The sequence below is a fragment of the Natator depressus genome, chromosome 9, assembly GCF_965152275.1.
Source record: "Natator depressus isolate rNatDep1 chromosome 9, rNatDep2.hap1, whole genome shotgun sequence".
Taxonomy (NCBI): Eukaryota; Metazoa; Chordata; order Testudines; family Cheloniidae; genus Natator; species Natator depressus.
Window position 1 is genome coordinate 63,655,221 of NC_134242.1, and position 17,034 is coordinate 63,672,254.

The 17,034-nt window shown below is 49.2% G+C and overlaps 1 protein-coding gene across 3 annotated transcripts; it reads left to right on the top strand.

Annotated features, from left to right (window-relative positions):
* Positions 1-747: 747 nt before the first annotated feature.
* On the top strand, positions 748-10,293 carry RAB9B (RAB9B, member RAS oncogene family). Of its 3 annotated transcripts, XM_074963097.1 has the most exons (3): positions 754-819; positions 4,903-4,972; positions 6,768-10,293. In XM_074963097.1, the coding sequence occupies exon 3, from the start codon at positions 6,804-6,806 to the stop codon at positions 7,407-7,409; it is 606 nt and encodes a 201-aa protein (XP_074819198.1). In that variant the 5' UTR covers positions 754-819; positions 4,903-4,972; positions 6,768-6,803; the 3' UTR covers positions 7,410-10,293. The 3 variants fall into 3 exon arrangements, with proteins under 3 accessions (XP_074819197.1, XP_074819198.1, XP_074819199.1); XM_074963096.1 differs by lacking the exon at positions 4,903-4,972 and having other exon boundaries at positions 748-819; XM_074963098.1 differs by lacking the exon at positions 4,903-4,972 and having other exon boundaries at positions 783-843.
* Positions 10,294-17,034: the final 6,741 nt, after the last annotated feature.

Genomic DNA, 17,034 nt, shown 5'->3' on the forward strand with positions numbered 1-17,034 from the left:
GGATGTCACCCAGAAGCATAGCACAAGTTTGAAATACAGACAGTATAGAGCCAATACTTATAACTTTAAATACAAAAATGATACATGCATACAGATTGCATAATCATAACCAGCAAAGCATAACCTTGTCTTAGACACCTTATTTGACCCCCCCTCTATACAAGATTTGGTGCCACTACAGGGCATTGGTTGCAACCATGTTCTCTATGGTCCCAGTCCAAGTCCATAACATGACACCTGTTCTGACAATTCTGTTACTATGGTTTCAACCAATTTGCCTGGTACTCAAGTTAAGCTTATCAGCCTGCAATTGCCAGGAGCCTTTTTAAAAAATCCGCCATCCCGACTTTTTGGCAAAGTGGGCATTTGTCCCGTTTGCTCTCGCCAACTTGATGAGCTGGCAAGAGCGAAAAGGACAAACGCTCACTTTGCCAAAACCCTGGGGTGCAGAGGAGCGTGTGGAGGGAGGAATGGCGATGCCAGCCCTGGGCGGGGGGCGGGGGGCAGGCAGTCTTGGGCACAGCGATGGTTGGGGTGGGGGTTGGCCTAGCCCCACGCGGTGCCCCGTTTGCCCTTCGGACGGGGGGAGGGGAAAAGCAGGGCGCGGCAGGGTGAGGGGCCGGGAGGGGCGGGGTCGAAGGGGACAGGTAGCGCCTAACCCCGCCCCCACACAGTGCCCACGGCTGGCGGTGCGCGCGGCGCGTGCCTGGGAGGGGGCAAACCTGTCTGTGCCCGGCGGGCGGGCGCATGCGCGGTGGCGGGCAGGGCGGGGTACGCAGCGGGGCGGCCGGCAGCTGCCCTTCCCCTTCCCCGGCTCAGGTAGGCGGCGGCGGCGGCTCTGCGGTAAGGGGTGGCCCGGGGATGGGTGCCGGGGGGCACCGACCGCCCTCCCTCACCAACTCCCCGCCCTTTTCCCGGAGCTCCCGCACCCACCACCAGCGCCTGGCTCTGCCCCCGGGGTCCCCAGCGCCCCTCACCGGCCCCCCAGGGCTCCCCCCGCCCTGCCCCCCCAGGGCTCCCACTGCCCTGCCCCTCAGAGCTCCCACCGATCCCTCACCCCCCCCCAGGGTTCCCACTGCCCTGCCCCCCAGAGCCCTGCCCCCCCCCCAAGGGCTCCCACCGACCCCTCACCCACCCCCTCGTCCTGCCCCCCCAAGGGCTCCCACCACCCTGCCCCCCCAGCCCTGCCCCCCCGGGCTCCCACTGACCCCTCACCCCCCCCAGCTCTGCCCCCCCCCCAGGGCTCCCACTGCCCTGCCCCCAGAGCCCTCTGCCCCCCAAGGGCTCCCACCGACCCCTCACCTACCCCCTCGCCCTGCCCCCCCCAAGGGCTCCCACCACCCTGCCCCCCCCCCGGGCTCCCACCGACCCCCCCAGCCCTGCCCCCCCGGGCTCCCACTGACCCCTCACCCACCCCCCCAGCTCTGCCCCCTCCCAGGGCTCCCACTGCCCTGCCCCCAGAGCCCTCTGCTCCCCAGGGCTCCCACCGACCCCTCGCCCCCCGCCCCGCAGGGCTCCCACCGACCTCACCCATCCCCCTGCTTTGCCCCCCTCAGGGCTCCCACTGCCCTGCCCCCCAGAGCCCTCTGCCCCCCAAGGGCTCCCACTGACCCCTCACCCCCTCGCCCTGCCCCCCCCAAGGGCTCCCACCACCCTGCCCCCCCCCCGGCTCCCACCGACCCCCCCAGCCCTGCCCCCTGGGCTCCCACTGACCCCTCACCCCCCCCCCCAGCTCTGCCCCCCCCAGGGCTCCCACTGCCCTGCCCCCAGAGCCCTCTGCCCCCCAGGGCTCCCACCGACCCCTCACCCCCCCCGCCCCCCAGGGCTCGCACCGATCCCTCACCAACCTCCCTGCCCTGCCCCTCAGAGTCCTCCACCCCCTCCTGGCACCCGCCCTGGGGTCCCAAGAGCCCCTCACTGACCCTCCTGCCCTGCCCCCCTCACCGACCCACCTTGCTGGGGCCCTCACAGCCCCTCCTCTGCACCCACCTCCCCAAGCTCCCCCCTTCACCCAGCACAGCACCCCAGACCCCCTGTCAGTGCCTCTGGGCCCCCTGCCATGGTTCTCCCACCCAGCCTGGCAACCCCATGAGTCCCACAAACCCAGCCCCCCTCCCCTCCCTGGGCCCAGCATCCCCCTGGCCCAGCAGCCTGGGGGCCCCCTACTGACCTACCTCCCCAGCCCCCTAGGGCCTAGCACTCCCCAAGCCCTTTGCCCTGCTTCCCACCAAGTCACGTCCTCAGAATCTTCTGCCCCCAGCTGAGCACCCTTGGGCCCCCCACCTCCTCAGAATCTTCTGCCCCCAGCTGAGCACCCTTGGGCCCCCCACCTCCTCAGAATCTTCTGCCCCCAGCTGAGCTCCCTTGGGCCCCCCACCACCCACAGCAAGGCCCAACTGACCCAGCCCCCTTTCCCCCCCCCTCAGCCCCTTCCCTAGTGGCCCAGACCCACCTAGCCCAGCACCCCTTGCACCTCCCCTGCTCTGCTCCCCGCTGCCCACCTGGGGCCTGCCCTCCCTAGTCCACACCCTGACTCCCATGACCCAGCTTCCCAGCACCACTGGGCCTCTTACCTGGCATAGCAGCCCCCAGCCTCTCCCCCCACCCCCAAAGGCTCCGCACCCCCTGGAACAACTCCCCCCAATACAGCACCTGCCAGGCCGCTCCCAGCACCCCCACTCAGCACAATACCCCTGGGTGTCCCTCACCTTGCCCCCCTGGTGCCCCCACACCTGGGGCTCATTACACTGGGCATCCTCCACCCTGTCCTCCTGGGGTCCAGCACCCCTTAGGCATCCCCCCACACTGCCCCCACCCCTGGGGCTCATTACCCTCTGGGCACCCCCCTCACTGCCCTGCCTGGCCCCCCTGAGGATCCCCATGCTTTGCCCCCCACCCCACCCTCTTAATCCTGGGACCTGTGGGAATCGATCCCCCTGTCCCCAGGCAGGTCCCGGCACTGTGCTTGTTGCTTGGGCAGGCGGGGAATGACCCCCATCCATAGGCCCATTAGCTCCAGAACTGTGGCAATGCTTCTGCCCTGTGTGTCGAGGTGGTCATGGTGATGTTACAGGGGGGCAGGGAGAGGGGGAGAATTGAGTCTCCCATGTTGGAGCATAACCTAGGTGCTTGCAGTGAGGGATGCTTAGGTCTGAGCATTAATTCCCATCTCCCGCTTCCAGTGATAGAAATCTGGACATATTCATTACAAAGCCTTTTTTGCTTTCTTCTGAAGCTGCAGGGGATAGAGCAAGGCTTATGGATCTAGGGAGAGACTTACTAAATTAGATGTAGCCTAAACACAGACCTTCTGCTGTACCATACTTATGCCTTAGTTATAGACCGGTGCTAGTGACCTGCATTAAGGAAACTTACTCTTTTCTTTCAGAGGGTCATCCATTGCACGTTCAGTCACATATGATATTAAGATTCCATTGATAGTTTATAAAGGGTTAAATTATTAATATTGTTTACAAGCATGTTACAGACATGAGTTGTATTTGTTATAGATGGTTATAAGCATATCAGTAGGGGTCATAGCTGTAAGTCATGTTTATAAGCAGCCTATTTACCTGTTGGACTCTATAGCAATCTATACCAATTGATCAACTGTTTATTAAAACACCCATCAGTCACTTGTTAATCCTCTGTAAGTCATTTATAGATAGGATATTAATATAAGGTCTGACTGCTTGTTTCACCAGAGGGGTTTGCAGCAACATGTGCAGAACTGGGTAAAGTGCTCTTGAAGTCAAGGCGCTTTCGACAAGGGATTTAGAGAGGAGGATTGGAGGGTTTCAGCTGTCAGTGGTGAGTGGGAAGCTTTCCTTGGTCATCTGGCATAGGGGAGCTGTGCTGTGTTTTTTTTTTTTTTTTTTTTTTTTTTTGCAGAATTTAAGCTTTCATTAAAAAAAAATCTGGGCACTTTGGAGATACATTGGTTGCAAAGGTAACCTTCCAGAAGTAACTCATGCAGTGCTGTTGTCCTAACTAGGCAGGCAGGTTGCTCAGTACTCTTACTTAGGACTTTGAGTAACAGTGAAGTGAAATGAACAAGACATTGGTCAGTTTCACTTTGCCTGCAGCTGAGAAACTGGGGTAAATCTCAGTTTCATTCAGTTGGTATGTAGAAGAGCTGCTTGTTTTTGCTGTACAGCAGAGTAACTTCTCTTGGGGCAGAAAGTCAAAACCTACCAACCAAATAAAGAACCAACAACATTAAAAAAGAGGCTGCTGGAGTGCAGAGAGAAGTGGAGGCCTTCTCCTTCCTAAATGATAAGTCAGGAGCTTCTGGGGTCAGGAGGGAATGAGCTATTTCTTCCTCTCAGTACCCAGAAGAGGGTGGGAGTGCTGGTCCTAAATTAATCTGCCGTTTACTTGCCAGAGGCTGATATGAACAATGAGGACCCCAAGCAGAATCCAGGGACTCTTGGCAGGAATTCTAGGAGCTGAGGCTAGCAGGGAGCTCAACTTTTAGCAGAGCATTCCCCTGGTCCTCATGGTGAAGGGCCCTCAGTTTTCTTATCTGCCTTATGCTAACAGGCTTAGTCCTTTGGCTAGTAGGTTTTGGGTACATTTTCAAGCCCTTGATTGTATTTTGGGGTGTGTGGGTGGGTTGTCCAGGCAAATCCTTATTTATTGACTTCCCAGCTCTATCTATCCTGAGGGAAGTGTCTTTGGGACAGGGTTACTGCAGAACCTGTTGCTCATTTGCCTTTGGCCTTCTGCCAGCTCTCCTTAGCTTTACCCTTTTCCATTATGATGGTGAAGAAACTAGTGTCCAGGTCAGAAATGAAGAAAACTGTTATTGTCCTATGCTCCGATTCAGAATTACAGCTGAATGCAGATGCAGCAGACTGAGTGTAGCTGTGGATAACTCATTAACTGTTCTTTGTTTTTTAGTGAATGTAATGATCACGAAAGGTGACAGCTTGACAATCCTGGAGACTGAAGTCTTTTATCACTAGAAAAGGTACATTAGACAGCAGCAGTATAGACGTCCCTCGCTCCTCTGTCTCAACACTGATTTGTAGAACATCTCTAGGGAAGAGAGGACAGTTCAGTCCTTGGCCTTTCTGCAGAAGATGCAAACATGTGAACCTGTTGTGCTGGTGGTTCTTGCTTGTGGACACCTGTTCATTAGGAACTAGGCTGAGCCTCACCAGGCCACTTTACACAAGGCCACAGTATATCATTTAATAGGCAATTTTTAATAGGCAATTTTCATGTGAGTCGAATAGAATTGTTTCAGTGTATTAGGTGTTGCAAAAACATAAAGGAAGTCCCTTCTCTGAAGAACCTACTCTTAAAGTTGATCATATCAAGAATTCTGTATAACTGTTTTAAAAACAGCCTTAAAAAAAGGAAGTAGAGTAAAAACACTACTCAAGCTCAGTTGGTGAAGTACCAAGCTCTGCATGTGAGTCTTGTTGGCAGGAAAAAAAGCATTGCAAACAGAAAACAGCACAAAAACGGGGCTCTGTGATTGAGAAACACCTTCAGAGCCCTGTAGGGAACTCCCCAGAAAGAAAGCACACAATCTTACTGCGTAATGTGAGTCAGTCAGTTTCCCTAGAGTGCTTTAGATAAGCTAACTCCTCTTATACTAACATCAGCTCTTTTTGGCCTTAAACTGCCAAACAGTTTGAGTCAGAGACATGAAATCCAGCCTACCTGAAACTGCTGCGCTAATGGTTGAATCATGGAAATAGAGTACCTAGTGACAAAGATGAGGAGGTGACAGAGGCGTACTTTATTCAGTTTTTTTTCCCTGCCAAACCCTAAAAGTTGGAGCACCACACTTCAATTTTTCTGAAATACCCTAAATTAAGGGGACCCAGAGCAAGATCACAAGAGATTGTGAAATCTTATAAAAAATGCCAAGTATCTCTTAAAACTTTTGGGGAAATGGTCTGAATCGCAGTTCCATCCTGTCAGAGAGAAAGGTAAATGAAAAATCCTCATCCATTTGTGGTGTGGGCACTGTGTGAATCAACTTTGCAACTTTCTCCTTGTACCACTTGCCTTTGTTTTTGATATGCCTAAAGCTCAATTGACTGCAAAAGTTGGAAGTGGTTGGATCTTCTTCATGGTGCTGTGCTGTACTCCTGTAAAATCAGTAGTCTGTCCTTTCCTCTTGGGGTGTATTTCTTAAACTACCCAAATGCAATGTGTGACAAAGACCTACAGTGAGGGGCACAGAACTTAAAATGCTGTGTGATTCCTTCTTTTCATGTAAATAACTTTCTGTACCCTCCATCACATGTTTTTTTATTTCTGAAATGAAACAGGACCATTCCTGAGGATGGGACAGTTGAGGTATGTCTTAGGGCTTGTCTACACTTGAAATGCTTCAGCAATACAGTTGCATGGCTGAGTGCTTCAGTGTAGATGCTAACTACATTAACAGGAGGGGTTTTCCCATTGATGTAGGTAATCCACCTCCCTGAAAGGTGGTAGCTAGGTAGATGGAAGAACATTTATACTTGGGGTTAAGTTGGCTTAACCACTCTGGATTTTTCACACCCCTGAGCGACACAGCTAAGCTGACTTAATTTTCTAGTGTAGACCAGGCCTTAGAGACAGAAATTCTTTTCTTCTTCAGGTCCGGTGATTCTGGTTATAGGGACAAATAGCTGTTCAGTCAGCCATACACTTCTGTAACTCAGCTTATTACCTGGAATTTTTGTTCCTGAGCAGAGAAATTAATTGCTGGATCAACTGGACTTTATTCAAGGAGCTGTTTGTTCTGTTCTTTAAATCTGTAGGTTGTCTTACTCCTGCACCTCTCCTGTGCTGCTGCAATGACTGGAAAGTCCCTGCTCTTAAAGGTCATTCTCCTGGGGGATGGTGGAGTTGGGAAAAGTTCCCTCATGAACCGTTATGTCACCAACAAGTTTGACTCGCAGGCTTTCCACACCATAGGAGTGGAGTTCTTAAACCGCGATTTGGAAGTGGATGGACGTTTTGTGACCCTCCAGATTTGGGACACAGCAGGGCAGGAGCGTTTCAAGAGCCTGCGAACCCCCTTTTACAGAGGAGCAGACTGCTGCCTGCTGACCTTTAGTGTAGATGACCGTCAGAGCTTCGAGAACCTGGGCAACTGGCAGAAGGAGTTTGTCTATTATGCAGACGTGAAGGACCCTGGCCACTTCCCATTTGTGGTCCTGGGCAACAAGATAGACAAACTTGAGAGGCAGGTGACCACTGAAGAGGCCCAAGCATGGTGTTTGGAAAATGGGAATTACCCTTACCTGGAAACCAGTGCCAAGGATGACACCAATGTGGCAGTGGCCTTTGAGGAAGCTGTGCGGCAGGTACTGGCTGTGGAGGAGCAGCTGGAGCATTGCATGTTGGGGCACACCATTGACCTGCACAGCAGTTCTAAATCAGGATCTTCATGTTGTTAGGAATCACCTGGGGATTGTACCCAAGGACTGAGTGTTTAAACAGAACAAGTGCAAATGGCTCTTGGGCATGCTGAGGTATGCAGACAGAAAGGACAATGGGTGGGGTCACTGGCTGTAGGAGTCACAGCCTTTCTAGCTGAATAACAGATGGAGTCTTTGGGTGTGAAGAAAAGGGTTTAGGGGAGAGATCTAGTTAGGTGCATTTGGAAGTAGTTCTCCCCCCTCCCTTCCTTCTTTCTAACAGATCTAAGGATAGGGTTAATCTGAGAGGGTTGCAAATTATGGTCTGTGCCAAGATCTATCCACAAAATGAGACTTGCGGAGTGCTAGACATTCCCCAAATTATTTCATTAATGAACTGAAAAGTACTAAGCCCACTAACCTCTGCTGCACCTCTTGACTGTACACTGCCAAAGTAAGGTTTGATCAGTTTGCTGCAAATAATAAAACTAACCTTGAAATGGCATGAGGATGCCAAGTACAGGAATGACTGACATAGTTCTGTTGCTTAGGTTAATCTCCTGGTATCCTGATGTGCCCTAGTCTTTCTGACCCTCTCAAAAAAAGCTTGCTGTGTGGAAGAGCGATGCTGTGAGTGCATCACACTGGAAAGTAACAATGCTCCAATGATTTGAAGAACAGGGTATGAGGGAGTGGAGTATGTTTGAATGTTGCAGCCTTAATTCTTGACAGCTGCTTACCTTGATCACTTTTCTTCCCACATCTGACTTTCTCCATATGGATGTTACTTTCCTAGTGTGACTAGCCTCCTCCTAGTTTGTGTGTGCCCTTGTTTTTTTCTGAGGCTCAACACTAGATGGAGCTGCTCACCATTTGAGTGACACTGGGCAAATCCTACCTCACTCATAGTCTCAATGTCTTGCTTGTGAGGAAGGCTTTAGAAACAGTCTACTGTCTTCCACATTCAGTGTGAATCTTTCGCTGGTCTCGGTGCCATGTGATTACCAACAGATCATGGCTCCAGCTATGGGCTCCTACACTGTTGGGATGGACTGAATAACAACTCCTAGAAGTGCAGATGACTGGTGGCCAGTAAAACCACTCTTTCATAAGTGCACTAGTTTAGCAGCCCTGGTTCTGGCTGTGTTTTGTTAGCCCAAGGGTCACTGTCTTAAGCCACTTCAACTCAGCTCCTTTAATTTGGATGCTGCAGTTCTGAATCAATTAAATCTGCTCTCTGCAGGACCTAAGAGCAGCCAGGATACTGGGAGTTAATTGATGGTGAGGAGCACAAACCTAACAGGTGTCTCACTGCACTGTCCTGTTTTCTCCAAAAGGGTGAGGAATTCAGTGAACTTTCTCTGCAGTTTACTCCAGTCTTAGTGATCTGGTTGATAGACTTGAGTGGTAGGGAAGCCATTTCAGCTAATTGAATCTTCCTTAGACAGCTGACTGGCTCCAGTCAGTGGGGAGGAGTTCTGGACAGCCTCAAAATGGCTGAAAATCAAAATTCTATAGAGAAAACATATTACAAATAAACCAGGGGCATTGCTAACCCAGGGCTTCGGCCTGTTTGTGGCTACCAGTCTCAAGCTATCCATCTGTAGCATTGGGATCAGTGCTTGCTTGCTACTATGTATTCTGCAATTTTATGCTGTTTGTCCAAGATTATGTTCTGATGACACTGTCTGTAACTGTAGAGAGGCCTGTCTCGGGGAGAGCTCCCCTGGAGTCATCTCAGTGCTGAGGAGTGCAGCCATCATGGGCCCAGTTGATCCTGCATTCCCCTGTGTGAGCCTTGATGGTAAGTCTCACGGCTCAAATACAGCAGTCTCATTCACTTTGTCTGTTGAAGCCAAGAGATTTCCACCTTGGCGCTGGACAATGGAAGTTAGTCTCAGTTGCCTCCAGGCTCCTGCTCTGCAGGGGGAATGTGTACTTTGCATTAATGCAAGATAAGTCCGTCCTCTCTCTGCAGGGCAATAATGTGGAAGTGATGATAGTTGCAAAGGTACTATAAGGGTGGGGCCTGATTTTAGTGATGTTGAGCACCTGCAACTCCCATTGACATAAATGGGGCAGTGCTTGATGCTTTTGAAAAATCAGAACCCATGGTGTTTACAGGGGTGCCCTGCATCTCCCTAGTTACACTTCGCTTGTATTATTTTTATTTAGTGGTCTTGGACCTCCACAGGCACCCCTGTAGTTCCTAAGGGCCTTGCCTTCATTGTAATGGTACTTGATAATTCCACTGGAAATTCTATGACCCAAACTCTGTCTCCTATAATCCTGGTTAAAGACTTAGCGTAAACAAACTTGGGAACCATGTTTAAAAGTTATTCCAACTGAGCCAGTTTCTAAGATGATCCAGTGTGGATGGGGCAAAAGGTGTTAGAATGTTTATAAATCATAGTGATGGAGCCTAAATGTATTTAGTCCAGCTAGGTCAAAGGTTAAGTGACGCCCCTTTCTTTTTGACCATGCTACTTTTCCAGCCTAGTTATCGCATGATTTGTCTGAGCATCGACCCTGCGTACGAAACAGTACAATTACTGTGAACAAGCTGTGATGTGTAGGGAGAATACGCAGCAGGGTATCCTCCTGTACTTTGGGTGCTTGTTGACGCTTATGGCTGAAGCTTGAAAACCTTCACCGTATTTGAACTGTGCATATAGGTTTACTAGCTGTCTGTATAACTCTGGAGTGTGTTAGTGTCTTTTGTTTATTTTTAACAGACTATATGGTTAATTTTTTAAAAAGCTGTATGTATGTAAACTCCATTTTTTAAAAAAAAGTATAGTATTTTCTGTGTGTACTCATTTAATTTATTTTCAACCAACGCGCGCACAATTCCTGGGAGAGCCAGGATCGTGAATTCTTCATTAAAGGTCAATTGCCAACAGCTTATCTTGGCTGGCCCCTCCTTGAAACTCGCTGCTGCTGCTAAAGAAACTGGGGTTATAAAACTGATAGTTTACCTTGATTTTAACCAATAAAACATAGATGTATAAAGTGAATTCAGAGCACAGCTGCTTTTTGGTCATTAGGCCACTATCTTCAGTTGGTATAAATCGGCATAGTTCTCTTGAAATCAATGGAGCTGCTATTGACACCACCTGAAAGTCTGGTCTGAGATGTGGGTACCTGACAGGGAAATGTAACCTAGGCATCCAAGTGTCGTGTGTGCAATGGGGTTGAATATTTCTAAGAAGAATCATAGTTTAAGAAAAGCAGCTAGGGGAAGTGCAAGGACTCTGATCATGCCCTGCAAACTTGGTAGGATCTAGGCTTGATTGGACATCTTCCCCCATCCTCTTCTTATGTACCTATATAGCACCTGGGCACAATCTGACCCTAACATGATACATGAGCATTGATACTGCCAGTCTGTTTAAAACGTTCATCAGTTGGCAGTTTCAAGCACCAGGGATTTAGCCACAAAGCCAGAAACCTTGTAAAGCCAGACCACAGCTTGGTAGATTGAGTAAATAAACATTTTAATGGCTGAGAGCTCCTGGAAACTCTGCCAGGCTTTCTAGTTGACCAAGTTTGCCTATACATTATGTATTTTCCTGTAGGTTTCTTCTCGTGTCCTGTTAGTCAGATTGCTTATCACATTGTAAATGGTTTCAGTGGAAATGATGCCGATGCCACAGCCAGAAGAATGGGACTTCATTTGAGGGGCAGAGGAAGTGTTAAAAGTATCCAAAGAGCCTGTTTTCATGCAGGCATCAGAGGATGTGATAAGAGAAATTCACAGTAATTGTCAAACAGAAGCAGTGCAGTTTCTAAGAAGGCTTTATTATCAATTTCCAACATTTGCCTAAAATATCCATTCTAACTTCATGAATCCAGCATTCTCTCACTTTGATTTTTATTTTAGCTTCCATTGCAACTGTAAGGGCCAGCATTATTTATGCATTCTATTCTAGGCGAACAGTTATAGACAGCTCACTGCTGCCCTGTACCCAGCAATGGCATGGGTTAGCGGTTGGAGGAGGGGCTGCTTCCAGCACTAGTGATGGGTCAGCTGCTTGGTCTTCCTGTGCCTATGTTTCCCAATCTGTAAAATTAAGGAAATGATACTTCAGCCATCTTTGGAAAGAGCTGTGAAGTTCTTTGGCTAAAGGCTGTGTGTATAAAGCATTAGTCTCTGTCAAAGTTCATATGGAAGGAGGGTGGACAGCAGCTGGATGTGAGCCTATCAGCTCCATTTGATGGCAGCGTTCCCTGTATGACCCCTTGTCTGAAAATGAGGCAAGCATATGCTTCTGGTAGCCATTTGGGTTTCTTCAGCACTGGCCATTGAACTGTGTTCTAATTAAGTTGGAGCTAAACTCATTTCAGACATGGTTTGGCTGGTCTGGAACTTGGTTAACTAGACTTTAAATGTTCCCTCTAATTTTTTCCATCCATGTGCGGAATAAATCTTGTGCGCACCGAGGTATGTGCGGATGTGTGCCACCAGCAGAAACAAAAAACCTAGATATATATTTTTAAAAAGTTATCATAGGGATAATTACTCCAGCCAGGACAGGTTAGGCATTTTAGAACTCACTACTCAAAGAATTAAATTTAAGTGTAAGAGAAATAAAAATTATGAAATGCATAGACCAGTAAAATCACACACCTTGAAAGAATAAAATTACAGAGAATATATGTGCATTGCAGGACGTACCAAGAAGTAACAATAATATAAGTATGTGGTGGTAGGTGAGTGTGAAAGTGTGTGTGTGTGTGTGTGTGTGTGAGAGAGAGACAGAGATATTGTGTGTGTGTGTGTGAGAGAGAGACAGAGATATTGTGTGTGTGTGTGTGTGTGTGTGTGAGAGAGAGTGAGAGAGAGAGAGACAGGAACAATGTGTGTGCTGGCTGCTGGGGAAGTTCCTGAGAGATGCTGTGTGCTGTCTCTTTAAGGCACTCACTGAAAGGTCTCCTGCTCTGTCCTGAGCCCTGTCTCACCCTCCCCTGCTCTGTGGAGCTGGGGTACATATGCAAGGGAGAAGGGTAGGGGGGAGTGTGTGTGTGTGTGTGAGAGAGAGAGAGAGACACCAATTGAATGAGTTTCAGAGTAGCTGCCATGTTAGCGGCACAAGTACTCCTTTTCAATTGTATAAGCTGGCTGCTGGGGAAGTCTCAGACTGTGTGCTGTCTCTTTAAGGCACTCACCCAGAAAGCTAGTTCAGATCTCAGACCCCAGCAGCTCTCTCCTGCTCTGCCTCCTGAGCCTTGCCCCTCTCCCCTACTATGCGGAGATGGGGTTCAGGGGAAGCGGGGAAACCGTGACACAGTACCTCCTCTGTCCCCACTCTGCACAGCCAGCAGGAGAGTCCTAGGAGCAGCTGCAGGAGCAACATGGATGCAAAGCAGTAGTGGGGTGGGGCACCTGAACATATGCTGATTGATGTGTGCTAGCTCTGCTAATCAAGTGCACGGCATTTGAATCACTCCTGGGTGGGAGTGATCTGGGGGGAAACATGGGCAATTGCAGCAGGGAGAGATGAGGGAATATAGAGGCAAAATCTAATGACCATCTTAGGTGTCTGTATGCTAATGCAAGAAATATGGGGAATAAACAGGAAGAACTAGAAATTCTAATGAATAATCACAACTACACCATAATTAGTATAGTGATATAGGAAAGACACAGGGAGGAAGAAGGGAAGGAGATGTCTTATACATCAAAGATTGAAGTGTTCTCTCTGGTCACCCGATTACAGACCTAAAAGTGGCAATTCTTCAACAAGAAAACTTCAAAACCAGACTCCAACGAGAGACTGCTGAATTGGAATTAATTTGCAAACTGGACACCATTAAATTAGGCTTGAATAAAGACTCGGAGTGGATGTGTCATTACACAAAGTAAAACTATTTCCCTGTGTTTATTTCCCCCCCCGCCCACTGTTCTTCAGACATTCTTGTCAACTGCTGGAAATGGCCCCCCTTGATTATCACTACAAAAGGGTTTTTCCGCCCCGCCCCGCTGGTAATAGCTCACCTTACCTCATCACTCTCGTTACAGTGTGTATGGTAACACCCATTGTTTCACGTTCTCTGTGTATATAAAATCTCCCCACTGTATTTTCCACTGAATGCATCCGATGAAGAGAGCTGTAGCTCACGAAAGCTTATGCTCAAATACATTTGTTAGTCTCTAAGGTGCCACAAATACTCCTTTTCTTTTTAAGTCTAAGCTTAATACATTAAGAAACTGAATACAGGAAAATCTCACCCTCAGAGATGTTCCAATAAGCTTCTTTCAATACTCGACTCCTTCCTAGTCTGGGCCCAATCCTTTCCCCTGGTACAGACCTTGTCAGTTCCAGCAGGCATCTTAGATGAAAAGCAGGGGATTCCACATGACTGGGACTCCTTTGTTCTGTTCACCCCCTTTTATAGCTTTGGCACAAGGGGGGATTCCTTTGTCTCTCTCTGGGTTCCCACCCCTTCTTCTAAACGGAAAAGCACCAGGTTTAAGATGGATTTCAGTATCATGTGACATGGTCACATGTCCTGTGAGACCCCTAGTCTCCATTCTTCCAAGGCTGGCTGGCACATACCCAGCAAGTTTTGCAAGTAAACAGAGCCATTCACAACCAATTGTCCTGGTTAATGGGAGCCATCAAGATTCCAAGCCACCATTAATGGCCCACACTTTGCATAATTACAGTAGGACCTCAGAGTAATACTTCATATTTCTAGTTTTAGATACAAGAATGATACATACATACAAATAGGATGAACACATTCAGTAGAACATAAGCTTTGTAATGATACCTTACAAAAGACCTTTTGCATAAAGCATATTCCAGTTACATCATATTCACACTTATAAACATATTTTTTTAAAGCATATGGAGTGTAACGTCACACACCCAACTAGGAAGAAGAGGTGGATGAAGCTTTTTTTTAAACAACTAATAATCATGCAAAACACAGGCCTTGGTGGTGATGTGGGACTTCAACTACACAGGCATCTGTTTGGGGGCAGGGGGCAATATGCTATGCATCGGATGAAGTGAGCTGTAGCTCACGAAAGCTCATGCTCAAATAAACTGGTTAGTCTCTAAGGTGCCACAAGTACTCCTTTTCTTTTTTCTTTTTACGAATACAGACTAACACGGCTGTTACTCTAAAAGCAGGGCACAGATTATCCAACAAGTTCTTGGAATGCTTTGGAGACAACTTTTTATTACAAAAGGTGGAGAAAAAGCAACAAGGGGAGAGGCTATTCTGGATTTGATTCTTGTAAATAGAGACAGGTTGAGAATTTGAAAGTGGAAGGCAGCTTGGATGAAAGTGATTGTGAAATGGTAGAGTTCATGATTCTAAGGAATGGTCAGAGAGAAAACAGCAGAATAAAGACAATGGACTTCAAGAAGGCAGACTTTAGTAAATTCAGAATTGGTAGGTAAGAGCCTGTGGGAAGCAACTCTAAGAGAAAAAAGAGTTCAGGACAGCTGGCAGTTTTTTAAAGAAACTTTATTAAGGGCACAAGAACAAACGGTCCTAATGAGTAGGAAAGATAGGAAGTATGGTAAAAGACCACCGTGGCTGAAGCAAGCATGTAGGGACAAAGGCCTTGGCTACACTTGCGAGTTACAGCGCAATAAAGCCACCCAGAGCACTGTACCTCACTCCCCGTCTACACTGGCAAGGCATGTAGAGTGCTCTGACTCCGCGGCTACAGCGCTGCTGGTACTCCACCTCAGCGAGTGGAATAATGTTTGCTGCGCCCCCACTGGAGCGCTGCGGTGCCAGTGTGGACACCCTGGCCCTATATTGCGCTCTGATCGGCCTCCAGAGGTGTCCCACAGTGCCTGTTCTAGCCACTCTGGTCATCACTTTGAACTCTACTGCTCTGTCCTCAGGTGACCAACCATCAGACCTGCCCTTTAAATTCTCTGGGAATTTTGAAAATCCCCTTCCTGTTTGCTCAGCCAGGCGTGGAGTGCTCTCAGTGAATCTTTCCAGGTGACCATGCCTCCACATGCCAGGCAAGCCCCAGTATGGAGCAATGGTGAGGTGCTGGACCTGTTCAGTGTTTGGGGGGAGGAAGTTGTCCAGTTCCAGCTGTGCTCTAGCCGTAGGAATTACGATACCTTCGGGCAGATATCAAGGGCCATGCTGGAAAGGGGCCATGACTGGGATGCACAGCAGTGCAGGGTTAAAGTGAAGGAGCTGCGGAATGCCTACCGCAAAGCCTGTGAGGCAAACAGCCACTCTGGTGCTGCCCCTGTGACCTGCCATTTCTACAAAGAGCTGGACGCGATATTTGGGGCCGACCCCACCTCCACTCCAAGTACCACCATGGACGCTTCAGAGCCCAGTTCAACAAGGCAGGAGGAGGAGGAGGAGCAAAGCGGGAGTGAGGGTGCTGAGGCAGAGGAAGACACCCCGGAATCCCTAGATGCATGCAGCCAGGAGCTGTCCTCAAGCCAGGAGGAAGGTAGCCAGTTGCGGCGGCTGGTGCTTGGGGAAGGACAAACACTAGAGGAGGTTCCCGGTAAGCGGCTTTTATTTTGGGAAGGAAGTTATTCGATGCGGGCTCTTGGGGCTAGGAGGGTTAGGCCTAGATGGAGAATAAGGCGTTGATGTGCTCTCTCACATCGCGGTAATCGGCCTCAGTGATCTCTTCAAAGGTCTCAGCCAGAACTTGGGCAATGCACTTGCGCAGGTTTCTCGGGAGAGCCACTGTGGTCCTTGTCCCAGTCAGGCTAATGTGTCCGCGTCACTGTGCCGTGAGGGGCGGGGGAACCATTGCTGCACACAGGCAAGCTGCATAGGGCCAGGGAGGAAGCTGAATTACAGTAGAAGACCCTCCCTTGCTTCCCAGGTCACCCTCAGCAGCAAGATATCTTCCAGGACGAACTCCTGTGGAAAATGTGGAGACAATGTTCAGTATAGGGGCCCCCTGCTGCTGTTGGCTCTCCCCAAGGCACAGAAACCCAGGGGACAGTACAGCCGTGAAACAATCGGTCATGCTTGAGCCTGTGCTTACTCACCATTTTGGGGCTCCCGTGGGTTATGTGCGCTCGCTTTGGGACAGGCAAATTATGCTATTGTGTAGACTGTGCTTGCTGTTAAGTACAGGGGAATCATTGCTCTGTCTGGTGTGAACAATGCTGCCTCTGTTAAGTGTTACATTTTGCCTTTATAGATGCAACCTTGAGATCTCAGCCGTCCGTGTTATCACTGGCCAAAAGGCTCCAAAGAATCAGAAAGAGGCCACATAAAAGCAAGGAAGACATGTTTCATGAAGTAATGCAGCATTCAAGTAATGAAAATTGAAAAATGCAGGAGTGGCGGGACAGTGAAAGGAGGATCCGCCAGCAGAATGCAGATCACCGGCACCAAAGCACGGATTGGTTGATAAGCATAATGGAGCGCCAAGCGGACTCCATTCAGGTGCTCATAGCCATGCAGGCAGAGCACTACTGCTCCCCACAGCCCTTGTCCCAAAACTCTTTCCCTTGTGCCCCCATGTGTAGCCAGATAGCCAGCCCCCCCCCCCCCCCCAACCATCATTGCTGGGAAACGGAAGCCAAAACCACAGGACACTTAACATGAATTCCAGCACAGCCTTTGAAGCTGTGAGAAGCACAGGTGTGCTGCTACAATGTGCCTCTGGGAACATATACAACAATTGGGCTCACAGCAGGCA

Excerpts from the sequence above, each read along its gene's own strand:
- RAB9B (XM_074963096.1), top strand. The coding sequence starts at position 748 with ATGCGCGGTGGCGGGCAGGGCGGGGTACGCAGCGGGGCGGCCGGCAGC. Across the intron at positions 820-6,767 it reads CTTCCCCTTCCCCGGCTCAG|GTTGTCTTACTCCTGCACCT; the intron begins GTAGGCGGCGGC and ends TTAAATCTGTAG.